Source organism: Thecamonas trahens, assembly GCF_000142905.1.
Source record: "Thecamonas trahens ATCC 50062 unplaced genomic scaffold supercont1.10, whole genome shotgun sequence".
Lineage (NCBI taxonomy): Eukaryota > Apusomonadida > Apusomonadidae > Thecamonas > Thecamonas trahens.
The window spans coordinates 246,149-264,650 of record NW_013657670.1 but is presented as its reverse complement, the minus strand read 5'-3'; the positions used below and the strand labels follow the sequence as shown (position 1 = coordinate 264,650).

Sequence of the window (18,502 nt, the reverse complement as noted above, 5' to 3'; positions counted from 1 at the left end):
GGGGGGGGGAGAGAGGTGGTGGCTGGGGCTGGGCCCACCCTGTGTCCCCAACACCAGCAATACGCCACCACACCCACACCACACCCTGCGCCGCCAACCTTACACCTACACCTCTCGCTGAAAGCAGCGAGGTGGGCGCGGGGGGAGTGCGCGAGGCGGACTCGAGTGGCGAGGCTGGTCCGGGTGGCGAGGCTGACTGCGACTGTGGTGCTTGGCGTAGTGCTCGGCGGCGCATGGGCGATGGCGGCGGCGCGGCTGGTGCTCGACTCGTGGCGATGCCACGAGCTGGGACCGAGGAGGGGACAACGATCCAGGTGCTGCGCAAAACGTACCAACACAGGGCAAGACTGGGGAGGTACCTCGTCGAGGTCATGGGCTGGCGGGAGGTGGACGACGGAGTGGCCGACGACGGCGGAGTAGGTCAGCTGCTGGATACGACGCTGGTGTGTTGGGACGACAAGACGCCTGCTGCGCCGGTGCTCTCGGAGCGCGGATCGTGCAGCGAGAGTGTGGCACCGGCGTGGCACATGCTGCAAGTTCTCAAGGTGGTGCTGACGGAGCTGTTCCGACAGCGCGAAAGCAGTGACTCGTTCTGGGGCACGCACCATGTGCTTGCGCTCGGGCACCGGCGGCTGAGCGGGAACTCTGCCGGGCGCGGCATTGTTGGTGTGTACGGCGTCGAGTGCCACTACCCCAACACGCTGCACATGACGCTGTGCGCCAAGCCGTGGCGTGCCTTGCTGGCACGGATTGGCGACGACGCCATGGTCTTCCTCCTGCTCTTCACCTCGCTCTTTACCGCGCTCGAGAACAAGTGTTACCTGCAGGTTGCAGGCGAGCCACTGACGCGGCGGATCTGGGCAGCGCGGACCAGACCGTCTGTCGGTGGTGAACTGGCTCCACCTGCCAGTGGCAAGCGAGCGCGAACGCGGAAGCGGGTGCGACGAGGCAGCGAAGAGCAGCTGCAAACTGGCGCGAGTGCGAGGCCTAGCTTGACTCGGGCCGCTGCACGGCGCAAGCGGCGGAAGCGAGCCAAGCTACTCGGCAGTGACACGCAAGTCGAGGAGAGCGGGGCGCGGCCTCGCCGGGTGCAGCCGCGGGTCCTCCTCGAGCGCATACGGATCTTCTACCGACAGCAGTTTCGCCCGCGCCCGGGGCTCCACCCGCAGCACTGCGTGCTTGTTGGCAAAGGCAAGGAACTTGTGGCTATCGACATGATTTTCGGCAATGACGGTCCACACACTGGCTGGCTTGTGCGGAGCGGAACCAGCAGCCAGTCCGAGACCGGGCGAGCGCCACGGCGCGTGACCAAGTCGCCATTGCTCCGCCAACTGGTAGGCGAGATGCTGCAGCGGGCCCGCCGGGTGTGCTGGCAAGCGTGCCTCGAGAAGCATTGCGCGAACCCCGAGCGGCGGAGTGCAGACGGCGAGGATGCGAGCATGCGCGAGCTGCTTGGTCAGTTCTCGCCACACAGTTCAGTAGTGTCGTTTGTGCAGTGCGTGCTCGGCATCATTTTGCCGCGCGAACTGGTGGGCGGCCAGGCCAACTGGCGAGTGCTGATGGGCAAGGTGGCACAGTTTGTATGCGGCAACCGGCACGAGACGTTTGGCCTCGGATGGGCGATGGAAGGAATGGCGACCAAGGTGAAGGGCTCTTGGTTGGCTCAGGTCGTCGGGCTCGGGCGAGACGCCCTCCGGCGGGTGGTGCGGTTTGTGTTTGACGGCCTTGTGGTGCCACTGCTTGCGGACCACTTTTACGTCACCGAGTCTGCCGCGCACAAGGCGCGGATCTTCTACTACCGCAACGCAGTGTGGGCTCGACTTGTCAAGCTGGCGACTCGCGAACTGGAGACGAGCGTTCTTGCCCCAGCGTCGCCGGCTGAGGCTGGTGCGGCGGTGGCGCGTCGTGGCTTTGGCTTTGCTTCGCTGCGGTTCCTGCCCAAGGCCAAGGCGATGCGGCCGATCATGAACCTGTCACGGCAACCGAGCGGCGCCGAGGCTGCTCTTGTGCGGACGAGCGCGAGTGGGAGCAAGTTTGGACGTGTGAAGAGTGTCAACGAGGCGCTGCTCCCGGTCCTTCAGGTTCTCAATTTTGAGCGGGCGCGGGCTGACGACGAGTCGCTGCTCTGCGGATCGGTCTTTGGCTACTCGGACGTGTACGCCAAGTACAAGCCGTTTGTGGCCGACGCAAGGCTCTCTGGAGTGCTAGGCGAGCGAGCCGAGGGTAGCAAGCTTTTTGCGGTTGCGCTGGATGTGTCGGGCGCGTTTGACTCGCTCCCGCACGAGGTTGTGGTGCGTGCAACCGGCGAGCTTCTCCGCGAAGAGGCGTACACAGTGCTCCGGTACTCGTCAACGTACGTGGGTGGCGGGGCGATCCGGACGCGGTGGCACCGGCGGGCACGGCCGAGCGACGAGTTTACGCCATTTGGCCAACTGGCAAGCGAGTCACTGGCGCCGCGCGGGCGGAACACGGTCTTTACCGACGGCGTGGTGTACTCGACCGAGGAGGCGCGCGAGCTGGAAGAGCGCATCCGCGAGCACGTCACGGCCAACTACGTCTCGCTCAACTCACGGATGTACCGGCAGATCAAGGGCATTCCGCAGGGCTCGGTTCTCTCGGCCTTTCTCTGCTCGCGAGTCTACGCGGATCTGCACGCCAAAGTCCTTGCCGGCCTCGAGGCTGCAGGCGGGCCTGCCCTCCTTCTGCACCTCATCGACGACTTTCTGTTTCTCACGCCAAACGCCGACGCAGCGCGCGCGTTTGTGGCGCGGATGCACTCGGAGCGGGTCAAGGTGTACGGCGTTGAGGTTCATGGCGGTAAGACGACGGCGAGCTTTCCATGCACGGCTGTAGAGAGCAAGAGTCTTGTGGTCCTGCCAGGCGCTGTCGACGAGTCTGCTGACGAGCAGTTCCTCCCGTGGTGTGGGCTGTTCCTCTCGATGGCGAGTGGCGAGGTCCGCGCCGACTACGGGCGGTACCTCGGAACTCACGTCTCCGAGTCGCTGAGTCTCGGTGCGAGCGGGCCGAGTGCACTCTCATTGCAGGACAAGATGTATCAGTACATGAAGCCGCGGCTGGTGGCGCTGCTGCTGGACGGAGGAATCAATTCGCGCGAGACGGTGGCTCTCAACGTCTTCCAAGCCTTTGTACTCGCGGCGATGAAGCTCTATTGCCACGTGCGGGCGCTAGCAGTTTTCAAGCCGCAGTTTGTGGCGCAAGTGATGGAGCGGACTATCGAGTTTTCGGTCCGGCTCGTGCGCCGGCGCGGTGAAGAGGCGCCGGCTGTGGCGCGGCTCGGCGGCTTTGTGCCGATCAGCGACGACGAGGTCTCCGCCCTCGGCCGCGCGGCGTTTGAGCGCGTCCTTGCCGCCAAGCCCGCGCTCTTTGCGAGCATGCCAGGACGCTCCCACCCGATGCCGGCGTGGATTGCGCGTATGGCGGCCCATCGCGCTCATGACGAGCTCTTTGCGCGCATCCTGTACCCGTAGCTGTTGGTAAACGCGTGGTTTATGTGGAGGCTGCCGCGCCTGCCGTGGATGCAGCAGCAGGCTGTGCGCCAGCCGCCTCGGTAGCGGTCGAGGTAGGCAGAAGAGGATACTCTGCACGGGTGGCCTCCAGCTGCTCGACCGTGATGGGATCGGGAACAATGTCGTCCAGGAACTCGAGCTCGTCGCGCTCGCGGACAGCCGCGGCGACGTCCTGATACATGATGGTCTTCTTGCCACCCTCCTTGCGCAGTGCAACGTTTTGGAGAGAGGCAATGGTGAGGTGCTCAAGGAACATCTCCTGCAGTCCACACAGGTGCCGGCGAGGGACGTGGGTGGCCCGGGGTGAGTGGTGGTGGCGGGGTGGGGGGAAGAGAGAGTGAATGAGAATGAATCTACGTGGGACAAGCGAAGGGGGGGAGGGTAACACCTACGGTGGCACGAGAGACGAGGAAGAGGGCCGAAGAGGAGACCGACTTGACGTTGGGGTCGGCCTTCATGATGTTGCGGACGCGTGCCTGCGGGAAGGTCGACTCTTCGGTGCCCTTGTAGTCTGGGCCAGAGAACGAGAACGACATGGCTGGGCAAGACGGGAGAGCGGTGGCCGGAGACCGGGAGTCGGCTGCGAATTGGGTGGGCGAGGGCGGCTGGTGGGGTGGGGAGGGTAGTCGCGGCGGGAGTGGCCACACGACTCGACGAGGTGGAGCAGGATGTCGGGAACGGCAGCCAAGTACCAGAAGCTCCAACACCACATCGAGAACCACGCGTACAAGGCTGCGCTCTCTGTGTGCAAGCAGCGTATGTTTGGAGAGGGGAGAGGAAGGAGGAGGGGAGGGGGCAAGCGGTCCGTGTTCCTCTTGTTTGATTTTCGAGGTCAGGGGCAGGGAACCGGGCCGGGTGGCGGCGTTGACCGTCGTGGCCGAGGCGGTGGGGAGGTGCAAGGCAAGGAAGGGCAGGCGGGGTGGGGTGGGTACAGAGGAGAGCCAAGTTGTGGCTGGAGGGAGAAAGAAGAGGGCGAGAGGACGAGCGTGCGAGGTCCACTCACGGGTGAGCGAGGCGGTGGGCGACCGTTCAGTGTTTGAGGCCGACCCGTGCAAGGAGACGCGATGGGCGTACATCTCGCTGCTGCTCCTGGAGCGGCAGGCAGATAAGGCTGCGGACCTGTTCACACCGGAGCTCTCGAAGGAGCTTGCGTTTGAGCATGCGTACTGCCTGTACCGGCAGTCTGCGTTTGAGGAGGCACGCGAGCTGCTCTCGTCGCTGGAGGCGTCCGAGGGTGAGGCTATTCCGTTCAAGGAGCTCCGTGCGCAGGTGCTGTACAAACTGGAGGAGTACGACGAGGCGCTGATGCTGTACCGGTCGCTGCTGCTTGATCCCAACTACGGAGCGGTGCCGATTGAGCTCAAGGCCAACTACGCGGCGTCGACTGTGGGCTCGAGCATGGATCTGCAGCTGAGCAAGAAGGAGGCGCGCGAAGGGTTTGAGCTGCTCTACAACGAAGCGACACGTGCGATTGCGGCGGGCGACCTTGCGGGCGCAGAGGCCGGTCTGCACGAGGCGATTTCCGTGGCGACCGAGGTGCTTGCAGGGGATGGGTTTACCGAGGACGAGATCGAGGAAGAGGTTGCAGTCATCCGTGCACAGCTGGGTTACGTGTACCAGCTGAGCGGGCGGAGCGAGGAGGCGGCGTCGGTGTACGCGCAGCTAGTGGAGGCGTCGCTGAACGACGACACGGTACTCGCGGTGGCAAACAACAACATCACGTGCCTGCGGCAGACGGCTGACCTGTTTGACTCGATGAAGAAGTCGTCCAAGGCGTCGGCCGAGGTGCTGCGGCGGCGGCTGACCAAGGCGCAGCAGCAGGCAATTGCGCTCAACCGGGCGCTGCTGTTTATGTACATGGGCAAGTTTGAGCAGTGCCGGGCGCTCATCGACGAGATGCGCAAGGGCGAGCCGACGCTTGTGACGCCGCTCTTTATCCTTGCGACGCTGTATGCGCGCGAAAACAAGATGAGCAAGGTCGAGGCGACGCTGGCGGCAGCGCGCGATGTCGACGAGACCGCGAGCCTCCTGGTGGCGGCGCAGAACGCGTACAACAACAAGAAGTGGGACGAGGTGCTTGAGATGCTTGCCGCCGAGGGACTTGACGAGATTCGGTACACACCCGCGTTTGTCGGCACGCACGCGGCGCTGTTGGAGGCAGTCGGCGATGCCGCCGGCGCGCTCGAGGTCATCGAGACCGCGGTCGAGGCCAATGGTGATTGCCCCGAGCTCCTTGAGGGCGCCGCCGAGTTTCTGCTCGGGCGCGGGAAGGCCGCGCAGGCCACGGTTCTGCTCTCCAAGCTCCTGGATCTTGCGCCGAACTCGCAGCTCCTCCGGGCCAAGCTTGTCAAGGCTCTCGCCTTTGCCGACCCCGACAAGGCCGAGCTCGCCGCCACCGCCCTCCCGCAGCCGACACCGGCTGCAGGCAATGCCGACGCGCTCATCGCCTCTGTCCTCGGCGCCCCGAAGCGGACGAGCGGAGCTCGCAAGGGCAAGCAGTCGGAGGCTGGCGCAGCGACGTCGGGCGACGCCGCCGACTCGTCGGCTGCCGCCGGCGCTGCCAGCGCATCGACTGCCCGCCCGGCCAAGCTCGTTCGCAAGCGCAAGAAGAAGAAGAACCCGCCGGCAAAGAACTTTGACCCATCGCGCGCGCCCAACCCGCACCGGTGGACCCCCATGCGCGACCGGCCCAACTTCCGCAACTCGCGCTCGCGTGGGCGCCGCAACCGCGGCGGCCGCAACATCAACACCTCGACCCAGGGCGCTGCTGCCTCCGACGACACGTACAACGGCGGAAACGGCGGTGGTAAGCTGAAAAACAACAAGAAGCGGAACAAGAAGAACAAGAAGAAGCGGAGGTGAAGTAAAGCCAACCAAGTGGTCGGATCGAGAGCCTTGGATCGGAATCAACCTCCAGACCTGACCGCCTGACGCGAGGGCGAGCAGACACGTCTTCCTTACTCACCTGGCATGGGCTCGTTCCTCTCGGTCATGTTTGGGACCGAGGACCAGCCACCCCCGGAGGAAGGTGTGGGCGAGACGGTGCACTTTGACAACAACGACTTTGCCGGTGGTGACCGCCGGCGGCGGGCGGACGCAGTTGGCGGCGGTGGTGTCGTCGACAGCCTCGCACGAGCCCTCACCAAGTCGGTGCCTGCCGCCGACGCTGTGAGCGTGTTTGGCGGGCAGAGGCTGTGTTTTGGCGACTACAGCGAGTCTGTGTCGGGCGACAGGGCGTGGACCCGGTTTGGGCTCCGCCTGCTCTTCTTCCGCCCGCCTGGCGTGTTTGTGCTCAAGCTCTGGAGCGCGACCAAGGACGGTGACGGGGCGACGCTGGCCGATGACCAGCTGGTGGTGACCGGCCGGTGGACGGCGGGCCGCGGGCAGACACTCGAGCTGATCTCAGACGCTGTTCGCATCCGCCGATATGTGGCGCCGGGCTATGCGCAGTACGCATCGTCGCGGGCGGTCTTTCCGCCCATCGATCCGCCTGCGAGCCTCACCCGGCGGGCGCTGGCGACGCATGGCGGCGCGTGGGAGCTGCATCCGCAAGGCATCTCGGCGCTGCGCACCTCGAACATTGTTCTCTCTGCGCAGTACGAGCTCACGCCGGCGCCTGTCCCGACACTTGCTGCGATCGTTGTTGCCAAGAACCAGCCGCCGGTTTGGATCCGCGGCTTGCTCTTCCAAGCCTTTGACCCTGAGCTCCCTCTTGCTGCCGAGTGGCCGTCCATCTCGCCGTTTGATGACATGGACATTGCTGGCGTTGTTCGCGAGCCACTGCCCTACCGCACTGGGCCAGGCCGTGATGTTGATCGCTACACTACCGCCCTCGACGACGGCTCCGAGACCAGGAGCGATGACTCGGACGGCGTCGGCATGTTTCCGATATTGCCTGACTATGAGAATGGCTCGGACTCGGCCGAGAGCCGGAGCTAGGCCTCGGTGTCACAAGCTCGGCTGCCGGCATTGATAAAGTCAGAGGAGAGCCGTGGTGGAGTTTGGATAGAGACTGCATTTTCAACGATTTTTCGCGATACATAGAAGCCACCAAACTGTACATAGCTCCATCCCATAGCCAAGGCTATGCGCTATGTAGTTTAGTGTAGTATGTGCCTGCAAGTAACATGTATCACGCGCGGCAAGAGGGAACATGCGAAAAGGCCCAAATCGGCATCTGATTAGACTAATGCTGTCTCAACTATACAGTTATATTTTTATGTGCGTAATAATATAATTTTTTGTATATATAACACAATGTACAAAACTGTTGTATTAGTACGGTATGGAATATATAGAATGAATATATTTACGACTTTTTGTTTGAATTTTAACAAGTTTCCATGTCTGCGGTTCGGCTCGCGATCCGAACGAGTCGCTGGCTCGCCTCCTGTCCAGTAAGACTGAACAGTACAAAACCTATGAGTCGCGCGATCGCACAACAACGCCAGACTCTCTAGACCGCCCTCTGACTCCGACCTTGGACTTCTTACACGCGTCTCGCGCACACACTCTCTCTCCTCACGCTTGTCGTGCTCTACAGGGCACCATACACTCTCTCTCTTTCAAACTCTACCTCTCGGTTCGAGAATGGCAGCCCCAGCAGCCGAGGAGGGCAACTCGGCGACGATAGACCGGATCCTGCAGCCGGGACACAAGTTCCGCAACCTCAACCCGTTCTGGGTCCTCGGCATTGCGCCGACGACAGCCAAGGACGAGCTCAAGTCGGCTACCGCCGGCTGTCGCTGGTAGTGCATCCAGACCGAAACCCAAACGATGCGCGCGCTCAAGAGGCGTTCGAGGCGGTCAAGGCAGCGTACGACACGCTCACCTCGACGTCTGGCGCGTACGCCGAGTTCCAGCGGATGGTTGCCGAGGCGACAGCCGTCGTCACCCGGACACAGCGTAAGAAGCTCAAGGCTGCCAAGCGTGAGCGGCGCGCTCCATCGCCGTTTGACGTAGACACTGCGCTCCAGATTGAGATCTGCAACCGCATCGCCGACGCCCAGGCCGAGGCTGTCGTCGCCAAGCAGATGCACGAGGCCGAGCTGGCGGCGCGCAAGGAGCGCGAAGAGGCCAAGAAGCGCAAGCGCAAGGCCGAGGCTGCGTTTAAGGAAGAGTGGGAGAAGGACCGCGAGTCCCGCGTCTCGTCGTGGCGCAAGTTCAAGAAGCGCAAGAAGAAGCTCCGCGGCCGTAAGGAGACACCTGTCATGCCATCAATGGTTGCGCCACCGGCACCGTAGAACGCGTCGCTCGAGAGCGGGTGCAAGGTGTTTAGCAAGCAAGCTCCGCAGCGAGAGGAGTATGCTACGCTTGTCTTTGGCTCACATCCACGACCTGCGGCTTGGCCTGCTCACCTTCCCATGCCCTCCACACTGCATCGAGGCCGGCCTCAAGGCCGGACACCCATGTCGAGACATCAAAGACGCGCGAGTTGTCTGCGTCGCGCGCGGCTTCGACCTTTGTGCGCACTCTCACGTACTCGTCGACGTTGGTGGCAAGGTGAACTGCTCGCGCCACATACTCGTCCACCGACGAAGCAACCAGCTCGTCATCGAGTTCCATGGCAGTCAGAATTGAGGCCGACATCCGCGCCACAATCCGGTTTCCCGGAAGGGTGAGGACTGGAACGCCAGCAAAGAGCGTGTCGAGTGTTGTTGCGCCGCCGGTGTAGATAAAGTTGTCGAGAAAGAGGTCTGCGGCGGAAGCGCGCCGGATAAAGACCTCTGGCTGGGTGGTGTGGGTAAAGACTACCCGCTCGCGGCTGATGCCGCGCGACTCGAGGTACTTTCGTATCCGCCGCTCGCCCGGTAACGGATGCCGCAGTAGCCAGAGGACGGCACTTGGCACAGCGTCTAGGACGTCAATCCATGCATCGAGAAGCGCCGGCGTAACTTTGTACAGCTGGTTAAAGTTGGCAAAGACAAAGCCGCTGCCTGCTGGCGGCAGCCCGATTTCGGCACGGAGCGCGCTGCGCTCGCCGCTGCGCTCGCTTTTGGCGAGGGAAAGATGCGGAAGGAGCGCCGCAGACTTGGCCCGATGGCACGAGACAAAGTACGAGGGAAGGACAAGGAACGATTCGGCAAACGCGCCGCGCGAGGCGTCGCCTGGTGACTTGGGGAGCACCACCGGGTCGCCGGCAATGTAGTCGACGGCGGAAGTGCCGGAGGTGGTCGGCCAGCCGAGCCAGCTGATGGCAATCGGCGCCGGCCGGTGGAGCGTGTAGTAAAAACCGCGCAGCTCTTTCATGCTCGAGCAGTCTAGCAGAATGTGGACGTTGCGCGACGCGATTGCCCGCGCCCCGGTCACACCATCTGCCGCGCCCATGTACACCACCTCGTCGACAGGCCATGACTCGAGATAGCCGCGAACTGCGCCGAGATCAAAAAGCACAATGCGGTACTTGGTTCGGTCAAGCACGCTCACCATACAGTCCATGACCTTGGACATGATTGCGTTCGGGCCCCAAGTGTTGAGGATGCCGAGCACAATCCTCCCATCGCTGGCCGGCTCCTTCGGCCAGCCTGCCATGAGTTCGGCTTTGACCGCCGCATTCACGTGGTCTCGCTCGGCCTCGGTCGCAAGTCGTGCGTTGACCGAGGCAAGGAGCGGCCCGTCAAAGGCGAGGAGCGCCATTTCGGGCGTAATAGTTAGATCGGCGCCTGCCGCGAGCTGCGACTCCATCAGCGCCTCCACATACCGGTGGCTCTCGGCACGCTTGTCAAACACGCAGTTGTAGTTGGCCGAGTGAAAGGCCGAGACCCGGGCGTGATGGTGGTTCGGTTCGATTTCCGCCGCTCTGTCAAACTGCGCCAGCGCCTCGTCCACATAGTCAAACTGGTCGTCGGCGCTGCCGGCAAGCGTCGACCACCGTCGCCGGGCCATGGCCTCGGTCAGTGCCGTCCCGTACCGGTAGTGGAGCTCGGCCGACGAAGAGAGGCCGGCCTTGGCCGAGCCGGCCACGGCCGCTGCAAACGCGTCGAGCCCGCGGCTGCGGATGGCCTCCGAGTCCGGCTCGTCGCCTGCAGCTGCTGCTACTGCTGCCGGCGACGACAATCGTCCGATGTTGGTTTCGAGCGCAACCAACTGCGCAGCATCAAGCCTCTCTACATCGGGCGCCGCCCGTGCATTCACCAGTGCTCTCCACGCCCCAAGCACGTCCCCGCTCGAGAGCCGCGCCTGCGCTAGCGCCTGATAGTACACGCACGACGGCGCCAGGTCAACAGCCTTGGAGATCGCTGCCGCTGCCTTATCCCACGCATTGGAACCTGCATGCACGTCATAGAGTGCGGCGTACACCCGATGCGCATACCCGCTGCCGTCGGCTAGCGCGGCCGCCTTGCGTAGCGCCGTGAGTGCCTCGACTCGTCGACCCGCCCGTGCCGCAACTAGCCCAGCCTCGCGTAGCGGCTCGGGCGACCGAGGTGAGCTTGCGGCTGCCGCGTCAAAGCAGGCCAACGCTTTGGCCAGCGCTGCATTGCTCTGTGCGTGCCTCAGTCCGGCTGCCATCAGCGCTTCGTACCCGCCTTCGCCCGCCTCTGGGCACCGCGCCACACCGCGGCGCTCGTGGAGCCGGGCGCGCACTCCGTGTGCACAAGGCCATACCGCACCCGCTGCCATCAGCAGTGCCACAACGAACGCCACGTCTGCGCCTCTCACTACCAAGCGCTTCATCTCTGCAGAACGCTTGGCCGAGGGGGAGCCCGCTGTGCAGGGACGAGTCGCGTGTGCGTGAGCAGGGGCGCTGGCGGCCGCGCTGACGGGAAAGCCCGGCGGCGGCGCAAATTGTGCGGCAGCCGCCCCCCCCGCTCCCCCTCCTCCGACAACCAAGTCTGCCCCAGTGTCTTGACACCTCCACCCAGGATGCAAGCGGCTCGGCTGCATGCGTGCTCTCCGGTTGTTTGCAGCGGGTATGGCGGCGACTGACCCTAGCCGGAGCCAATGCCTGGCTCGGGCCTTGGGCATGACCTCTGCCAGAGCATGCGTGCTAGGTGGGTGACCGGGGCGTGATTCCCAGGTGATTCCTGGACAGTGGACACTGATTGGTTTTGATTGGCTGTGATAGGCAAAAGTCTGACTCACTTCTCTCGGGTACTCCCCCCCCCGCGGTACTCACTACGGCCATGCGCAAGAGACCGGTCGACGGAGAAGGCAAGGGCGAGGTTGCAAGCTCACCCTCTAGCGCAGACTCGCACTCGGGCTCTCCACAGAGCCGCCCATCAAAGATACTGCGCGGATTGCGCGCGCCTCTGGACGTCAGTGGAGGCTCTCCACGCGGACAGCTTTCTGGAGGTAGCACCAGCGGCCCTGCCCCAATCAAGGATGCTGGCGAGCTCGGCGTGGCCTTGGCGGCAGGCTGCCTACCCACAGACATCGATTTGTGGACCTGCGACGACGAGTCAGTCTGGGCCGCATACCTTGCGGCGTACCCGTTGCACCTGGCGGCACGTGTCGACTCGCCGCGACTTGTCGAACTCGACGCCTGGATGGCCAACGTTCTTCCACGCAGGATCGCCATGCGCGAGCCGCAGCCGTGGTTTTCTCGCGAAGAGCTTGGCCACATTGTGACATGGAAGATGATGCGCGGGACGTGGCGCCCGCGCAACAAGGCTCTCACCCTCTCCAACGATGAGCTCGCTGTCCTGGATGCCACCGTTAAGGGCTGCTTTGCCCTTAAGCGCGTCGCCGACTCGTCCAAGAAAGTCCTCTACGAGTACGAATACTCTTGTGCCGATGACGACTCGACGCTTGCTGCCATCAAGCAAGCCATCAACTCGGTGGCGGCCTTGTCTGGCATCGGCCCAGCATCAGCCTCGGCTGTGCTCTCCGTCTACGCTCCGGACCTGGTCCCGTTTTTGGACTCGCCCATGGCCAAGGCCATCACATCACCGCCGCTCGGCCCGATCAAGTTCACCACCAAGTACTATCTCGCTTTTGTCAAACGAGTTCGCACCAAGGCCCGCGTGTTGGAGGCCGCCCGCGTCGCTGCAGGCGCCAAGGCTGCAGACGGGGAAAGACGTTTTGGACGGCCAATGCCGTTTCGCAGGCCCTTTGGGTCTACGCCGCCGCTAGCAGCCTTCTCCATCCCAACTCGCGAGTTCCACGCGCAGAGCTCAAAGACTCCTCCCCGCTCCCTGGCCTTGACTGCACCACAGCCTCGTTGTCTGCCCCGGCTGCTGCTGGCCCATCGCAGTGACCTCGTCCTCCGACCTTGGCTCGAGGCTACCCAGACTGATTTTCACGTGCATGCCCAGCAGCGTGCATGCTCGCTGAGCCCCCTGTTTCCTCGCGCCCTGCAAAACCATGTTGCTTCTCCTCCTAAATGTGTAATACATGCAGCCGCCTGCCGTGACCCTTGCGGCGCCCACCCTGAGCTGACAAGGCCCGGAATCCACGGTGCGGTGGTGTTCAGTGCGAATGGTGCACTACATGTCACTCACCGCCCCCCCTCCCCCCCCTCCCAAACCAGCAAATGCTTGTGCTAGTGCAACACTCCACTCCTCCAGTCTCTTCAGGCTCGTTGCTTCTCACTGCTACGCCATGAACGACCACGGCCGCGAGGCCCGTGGCATGGCTATCACCCGCCACCATGTCCGCTCGGCTGCCGAGGCGGCGGTGTGGGCCGCGCAGGCGCATATGCCTGCTGGCAGCTCGGCGCCAATCGACCTCGACTCCGCCGTCGCTGCGCTCCCGACTACAGATCCCCAGTTCCACGCCCTCTCGATCACCAGAGTCCTTCGCGCCCGTCTGGATGCATCGCTTGGTCCGCTTGTCGAGGCTGCGCTCCTCGATGCGCTGCCGCACCTCGCAGCTGCTGGCGAGCCGGGCGGCGATCCGTCGGTCGACGCTGACGCCACAGCCATACTAGCCCGCCGCTTTGCCGAGTCAGAGACCGTCGCCGCCCTCGCCGCTGCCGCTGCCGCAGACACTGCCGCTGCCGTTGCCCGCGTCCGCTTCGAGCTGGCTGCGGCCGGTGGTCGCGCCTCGCCTCACCCGCCGGGCACCGGTCTGGTCCTCCCGGCTCGCCGCGGCTCGTCGGCCTCTCCCTCGCTCGCCTCCGAGTCGGATGCCTCGTCCGACTTTACCTCAGCTCGCTCTATGGCCTCGTGCTTCTCGCTCGGTCCGCTCATGCCCTACGACGAGCTCGAGCCGCTCACTGCGCTCCTTGCCGCGCTTGCTGATCACCCCGGATCGCTCCCTGGCGAGCGCCATCTCGCCGCCCTCTCCAAGCTCGAGTCGTTTGCACCCAATGACTTGCTTGCGGCCCCGTGCTGGCCCAATCTGATCAGCGCGCTCGACGCTGTCCTCGCTTCAGCCGATCTCGCCTACGCACATCGCGGCCTCGGCCTCGTGGCTCGGTTGTGGCCCGGCGCCGAGCGGAGCCAGCGGAGCTCGCTGTTTGAAGGCGTGGCCAAGGCCGCCGCTCGGGTTCTGCGCTCGCATCATGAGCCCATTTTGCTCTCCGATCTTGCCGCCACCCTCGTCCGCCATGCCCGCCGTGGCCTCGACTCGCCGCAGCAAGCCCCCTCACTGCCGCTGCTCTTTCTCCTCGCTTGCGTCCACCTCGTCCTCCAGCTTGCGGTCACAATGCCGGACGCGCTGCCGGGCCACATGCCACTGGCTTCCGAGCTGGAGCAAGTTCTGGCGAGCTTTGTGTTCCTCTTGCGCTCGTCGAACCCCGACGCAGACGTCCGTGGCGATGACCTCCTCGCGCTGCTCGACCCCAAAGCCTCCTGGCTGCGCGCCTGGCGCTCCGTCCTGCCAACCGCGGACGCCCTGGCCCAATCAGCTGCTTCTCTTCAGCCATGGCTCGACACACTTGTTGGCCGGCTCGGCGACTCGAGTAGGCTCGACGGCCTGCCGCGCCACGGCCTGGTCTCGCTCGCAGAACTGCGCCTCGCTTACGATGCCTCGGTCCTCTCCGAGCTCGCCACCTCGGTCCGGACCAGGTGCCTCTGCGGCTCCGGACCTGAGGCCCTCACAGTTCTCGCGCGCTCACTCGCCCACGCCATTTCGGCCCCGACATCTTTTGCCGCTCAGGTTGTCTCGCAAGCCCTCGGCAACGTCGTTTGTGCACTGCCGCCCAGTGATGTCGTACAGGACGAGAGTTCGTGGATTGTACCGCTTCTTGCTGCCCTAGAGACATGCTCGCGACCCAGTGCTCGCAACGTCATTGCACTACCGCTAGCGGCTGCCGTGCGTGCACATTCGAAGCTGCCCGAACGCGTGATGGATTCCTTGTGGGCTGTACCAGCTGTGGAGCCGCTTACCCACGCGCTGCTCTCTGCTGAGGGTGGCGAGGCCCATGTCGCGCGCGTCTCGCACTGGCTCGCCACTGCCGAGCTCAACTCGATTTGGATCGATCGCGTCTGGGTGGCGTCTGGACTCTCTGCCTCGCTCTGCGCCGCGCTTGCCACCGAGTCGGCTCGCTCGGCCCGCTCGCTTGTGGCCGATGCTGCTGCTGCCACCACCACCGCCGCGTTTACTCGTCAAATCGCCGCTGCAACGCTTGCCACCCCCAGCTTTTCTCCAGCTGGCGGCAGCAGCTCTGACGGACCTCAGATTCATGGCGAGCTCTGGGCTGCGCTCAAGGCCTGGATCTCCGCACCGGTCCTGGCAGCAGAGCTCGTTGCCCGCGGCGTCGACGCGACGCTTGTCACGCTGGCGGACTCTTTTCCGAAGCGAGGGCGCTGACGGCCGCTGATGCCAGCACGCGGCCCGTTTGTAACTCTACTGCAGACCGGCTTGGCTATGCTATTGTTTTGCTTGCGCGCTCGGGCACCTCAACTACGTGCTGCGCATGGATCAATGCTCTAGCAAGTGCCAGCGCCGGCAAAGAGAGCGACGATGACAACGTGAGCGCCCAGCGCCTCCGCTTTGTCGTCCCACACTTGATGACCTCCACCCCACTCCCCTTCCTGGCGAGCAGCTTTGAAGCGAGGTGGAGCAAGCCGGATGCCGGCTGGGACGAAGCCCACGCGTGGCGGTTGCTGGCTCCCTCTGCCTGGTCGGGCTTGGTGCCGCCGTCGGCTGCGCCCGACTCGGCCGATCTCGACTTTGATGATCTGTGGCGTCGCGTGTTTACCAGCGACTGAGTGATGTTTGGCATTTGGCTAAAGCTGACACTCACTCATCGGCCCAGAACGCCCTCCAGACCGCGTTCGACAAGGAACGGCCAAACGAGTTGCGGGCACCAGGCACCTTTTCGCCGGCTAGGAGCGTCTTACCCGCATCGGGACCGGCGGCGCGATACGCAGCACGAAGTCCGCCCAATGTGCGGTACTTGACAAGCACGACAGCGGCCTTGTCGGCCGACATGCCCGAGACAGTCATGAGCATCTTGCCAAAGTTGGAGCGGACCGACTCTGAGTAGCCGACGGCGCCGATGATCTGCAGCTCGTCAAAGGTAAGCAGGGCGCCACTGCCATTGGGATGGCGGGCTGCGACGGCATCGAGGCCGCCGTCGATGACCGCCTTGGTCAGCGACATATAAACAGCCTCAAGCCAGCTTGCCGAGTCGGCCGTTGACGTCGAGGTGTGGACGTTGCCGCCATTGGCCTTGATGTGGTGGACGGCTGTAGCCATCGACGCCAGCGTTGATGCCTCGGGTCCGTGAGCAATTGGAGTCTTGGCCAGGAAATTGCCCTCGACGAGGAAGAATATCTTGGAGACACCGCTCTGCACGAGCCGCGCTAGCTGCGCCCGGTACCGCCCGCTGCGGATCGAGCCGACGAGATCAGCGAGGACCTTGCGCTCGACAATAAAGTCGGCCACAAACTCGCACCCGGGCTGCGTTCGGTCGGTAATGATAAAGACAAAGTCTCCGACATTACATGTCCGCTCTTCGTACGCAATGTCTTTTTGGCCATGTGCATGGCCAGCTTGCGCGCCGCAAGCCTGGATTGGACCACTTCTCGGCGGTCGACAATGAGCTTGATAGAGTACCGACCATCGCTCGCCGCCCCGCTCGTTGGGCGGGAGCCAACCGGCTGGACAGCAGATGCGCTGGGTGAGGTTCGCGCAGCCACCCACGTTGGCGAGCTTACCGCATGTGACGTGTAGTAGTCGGAGCGCGAGCGCGCGAGGCTCGGCGCGCCCGCGCCGTCAGCGGCGAGAGCACAGCGTGCGAGCTCGGGGCACTCGAGGCTACCGATTCCGGACGCGCGAGCAGCTGCGCGGTCGAGGCAGCGGAAGCTGCACGGACTCTCTTCCGCACCTCCTCTTCCTTGCCTCGCGATGGCTGGGATGGCCGCGGGGCAGGCTGGCCCGACGCAAGCAGTGTGCCGAGCTCAATGCCGGCGTCGGTGAGCGAGTAGCGCGCTGGGCGGCCAGCCCGGGTCACGAGGCCCTTTTCAACAAGCTTACCCATGTTTGACCACGCCGTGAACGAGTACGCCGGTCCGCCCATGGATGCACCACGGCGGGCCCCGGCCTTGGCGTCGTCGCCCTGGGGCGGTGCAAACTGCGACGTGGTCAGCGGCTGGGCCACGTTGATGACCTCCTCCTTGGTCACCGGACCGCGCCACGGCTGCGGCGACTGGTCGACTTGCCAGCGATGCAGGGCGGTGACAAGCGCCCACGCGCCCGAGCCTTTGCGCGGTCGGTACGCGCGCTTGCTGCGCTTGGCCGGCGCGCCGCCGGCCGACTCGGGACCGGCCGACTCGGGACCGGCGCCGGGTCCACGCTTGCGCTTGCGAGCGACTGCCGGAGTCGCAGACGTGGACGGAGGCGGAGGAGCCTCGTCCCATGCGCCGGCGAGGAGGCCTTCGGGTCCGTACGCCGCCAGCAGGGCGTTGTACGCATCGACGACGGCATCGCGGGTGTAAGGGCCGATGCCTTCGAGTCGGATGACCTCATGCGGCGCAGCGAGTGGGAGAGGATAGACCAGGACAGACCGCAGCGCCTTGCGCAGGCCGCGTGCCCTGTTGTCGTTGCTCTCTGCGGCCACGAGGCCGAGCATGATGTGAACGTAGACCGCGTTGTGCGGGTTGGCGGGCTTCTTAGCCTTGCCCGCCGCTCTCCTTCGTGGCATGCCGTGCCACTGTGGACTACGCCGCGCTCTGCTCTGCCGTGTCTCCCCGAAAGCCCGTCCCCCCTCCCCCTCTCTAGCACCGATTCGGATGAGTGTTGTGCCCGATGCCAGGCTCGCCCGACTCACCCCGTCGGCGGTCGGTCGGTCACGGTCGCGAACACGGACCGACTGCCGTCGCTGTTACCCTGGGCTGAGGGACCTCAGAACACGCCACTCCATCCCATCATGCAGGCCGTGCGAACGGCTGTATTCTCGGTCATGGCCGGAGGCGTCGGCTTTTGCGTGTACCAGTACTTTGGCGGGCGGTTCCACGTCCCGCCCGACAGCTACGGCCTCGTCGTCCGCAATGGCGTGCTCAAGCCGCACGCGTACGGCCCAGGCTACCATCACTGCCTCCCTGTCATGGGCGAGAAAGCTGTGCTCATTGATGCCGCACCTGTGCCGTGCACGACACTCATCGACGGCCCGCTGGGGCCCATCCCGCTCTCGATGCGTGCCTCGTACACGGCTTCGCTCGACCTCGCCGGCGTTGTCCCGCTGTACCGGGCGCTCGGCAAAGACGCCATCAATCCGGCTATCGCCCGCGATGCCGTGGCGCGCGCTGCTGGTGAACAGCTTAACTACGCGGCTGCGCTTGTGGCGTCGTACCGACCGGGCCCGGCTGCACCTAGCCGCCGCGGCCGCGGCGCCGTCCGCAAGATGTCGCGTGGGAGCCAGGGCAAGGTTGTCCACGACCTTGCCGCCACCTACGCCACCCAGGCCACCGACCACACCGCAGGCTCGGTTGAGGACCAGCTTGCCCGTGCCAAGCTTGTGGCGCTCTTTGCGCAGTGTGTTGAGCGGGCAGCCAATCCACGCAACTCACGCGTGGCCATCTCCGACCTCGCGCTTGTGCCGGAGACACAGGAATGAAAGAGTCATGGGACGGACGTGCAGAGGCACG

At 64.4% G+C, this 18,502-nt stretch overlaps 10 protein-coding genes across 10 annotated transcripts; 6 read left to right on the top strand and 4 right to left on the bottom strand.

Annotated features, from left to right (window-relative positions):
* Nucleotides 1–3,507: 3,507 nt before the first annotated feature.
* Nucleotides 3,508–4,083, bottom strand: AMSG_02771 (uncharacterized protein; the record flags this gene model as incomplete). The annotated part of the gene is made up of 2 exons (XM_013905159.1): nucleotides 3,920–4,083; nucleotides 3,508–3,786 (listed from the first exon to the last, which is right to left on the bottom strand). The coding sequence occupies exons 1-2, from the start codon at nucleotides 4,061–4,063 to the stop codon at nucleotides 3,508–3,510; spliced, it is 423 nt and encodes a 140-aa protein (XP_013760613.1). The 5' UTR covers nucleotides 4,064–4,083.
* Nucleotides 4,084–4,178: 95 nt separating this feature from the next.
* AMSG_02770 (TPR Domain containing protein) lies at nucleotides 4,179–6,488 on the top strand. The gene is made up of 2 exons (XM_013905158.1): nucleotides 4,179–4,283; nucleotides 4,561–6,488. The coding sequence occupies exons 1-2, from the start codon at nucleotides 4,196–4,198 to the stop codon at nucleotides 6,387–6,389; spliced, it is 1,917 nt and encodes a 638-aa protein (XP_013760612.1). The 5' UTR covers nucleotides 4,179–4,195; the 3' UTR covers nucleotides 6,390–6,488.
* A 9-nt stretch (nucleotides 6,489–6,497) lies between these two features.
* AMSG_02769 (uncharacterized protein) lies at nucleotides 6,498–7,466 on the top strand (the record flags this gene model as incomplete). The annotated part of the gene is made up of 1 exon (XM_013905157.1): nucleotides 6,498–7,466. The coding sequence occupies one exon, from the start codon at nucleotides 6,498–6,500 to the stop codon at nucleotides 7,464–7,466; it is 969 nt and encodes a 322-aa protein (XP_013760611.1).
* Nucleotides 7,467–8,117: 651 nt separating this feature from the next.
* On the top strand, nucleotides 8,118–8,770 carry AMSG_02768 (Dnajc8 protein; the record flags this gene model as incomplete). The annotated part of the gene is made up of 2 exons (XM_013905156.1): nucleotides 8,118–8,268; nucleotides 8,343–8,770. 2 exons carry the CDS (start codon nucleotides 8,118–8,120, stop codon nucleotides 8,768–8,770), a joined length of 579 nt encoding a protein of 192 aa, XP_013760610.1.
* On the bottom strand, nucleotides 8,770–11,201 carry AMSG_02767 (TPR repeat-containing protein; the record flags this gene model as incomplete). Its single annotated transcript, XM_013905155.1, has 1 exon — nucleotides 8,770–11,201. The coding sequence occupies one exon, from the start codon at nucleotides 11,199–11,201 to the stop codon at nucleotides 8,835–8,837; it is 2,367 nt and encodes a 788-aa protein (XP_013760609.1). The 3' UTR covers nucleotides 8,770–8,834.
* Nucleotides 11,202–12,043: 842 nt separating this feature from the next.
* On the top strand, nucleotides 12,044–12,723 carry AMSG_02766 (uncharacterized protein; the record flags this gene model as incomplete). Its single annotated transcript, XM_013905154.1, has 2 exons — nucleotides 12,044–12,508; nucleotides 12,574–12,723. 2 exons carry the CDS (start codon nucleotides 12,044–12,046, stop codon nucleotides 12,721–12,723), a joined length of 615 nt encoding a protein of 204 aa, XP_013760608.1.
* Nucleotides 12,724–13,067: 344 nt separating this feature from the next.
* Nucleotides 13,068–15,221, top strand: AMSG_02765 (uncharacterized protein; the record flags this gene model as incomplete). The annotated part of the gene is made up of 1 exon (XM_013905153.1): nucleotides 13,068–15,221. One exon carries the CDS (start codon nucleotides 13,068–13,070, stop codon nucleotides 15,219–15,221), a length of 2,154 nt encoding a protein of 717 aa, XP_013760607.1.
* A 432-nt stretch (nucleotides 15,222–15,653) lies between these two features.
* On the bottom strand, nucleotides 15,654–16,112 carry AMSG_02764 (uncharacterized protein; the record flags this gene model as incomplete). The annotated part of the gene is made up of 1 exon (XM_013905152.1): nucleotides 15,654–16,112. One exon carries the CDS (start codon nucleotides 16,110–16,112, stop codon nucleotides 15,654–15,656), a length of 459 nt encoding a protein of 152 aa, XP_013760606.1.
* A 457-nt stretch (nucleotides 16,113–16,569) lies between these two features.
* Nucleotides 16,570–17,559, bottom strand: AMSG_02763 (crossover junction endonuclease MUS81; the record flags this gene model as incomplete). Its single annotated transcript, XM_013905151.1, has 1 exon — nucleotides 16,570–17,559. The coding sequence occupies one exon, from the start codon at nucleotides 17,557–17,559 to the stop codon at nucleotides 16,570–16,572; it is 990 nt and encodes a 329-aa protein (XP_013760605.1).
* A 215-nt stretch (nucleotides 17,560–17,774) lies between these two features.
* AMSG_02762 (uncharacterized protein) lies at nucleotides 17,775–18,488 on the top strand. The gene has a single exon (XM_013905150.1). It carries the CDS (start codon nucleotides 17,785–17,787, stop codon nucleotides 18,469–18,471), a length of 687 nt encoding a protein of 228 aa, XP_013760604.1. The 5' UTR covers nucleotides 17,775–17,784; the 3' UTR covers nucleotides 18,472–18,488.
* The last annotated feature ends 14 nt before the right edge of the window (nucleotides 18,489–18,502 follow it).

Excerpts from the sequence above, each read along its gene's own strand:
- AMSG_02770 (XM_013905158.1), top strand. The coding sequence starts at position 4,196 with ATGTCGGGAACGGCAGCCAAGTACCAGAAGCTCCAACACCACATCGAG. Across the intron at positions 4,284-4,560 it reads GCTCTCTGTGTGCAAGCAGC|TGTTTGAGGCCGACCCGTGC; the intron begins GTATGTTTGGAG and ends GCGACCGTTCAG.
- AMSG_02762 (XM_013905150.1), top strand. The coding sequence starts at position 17,785 with ATGCAGGCCGTGCGAACGGCTGTATTCTCGGTCATGGCCGGAGGCGTC.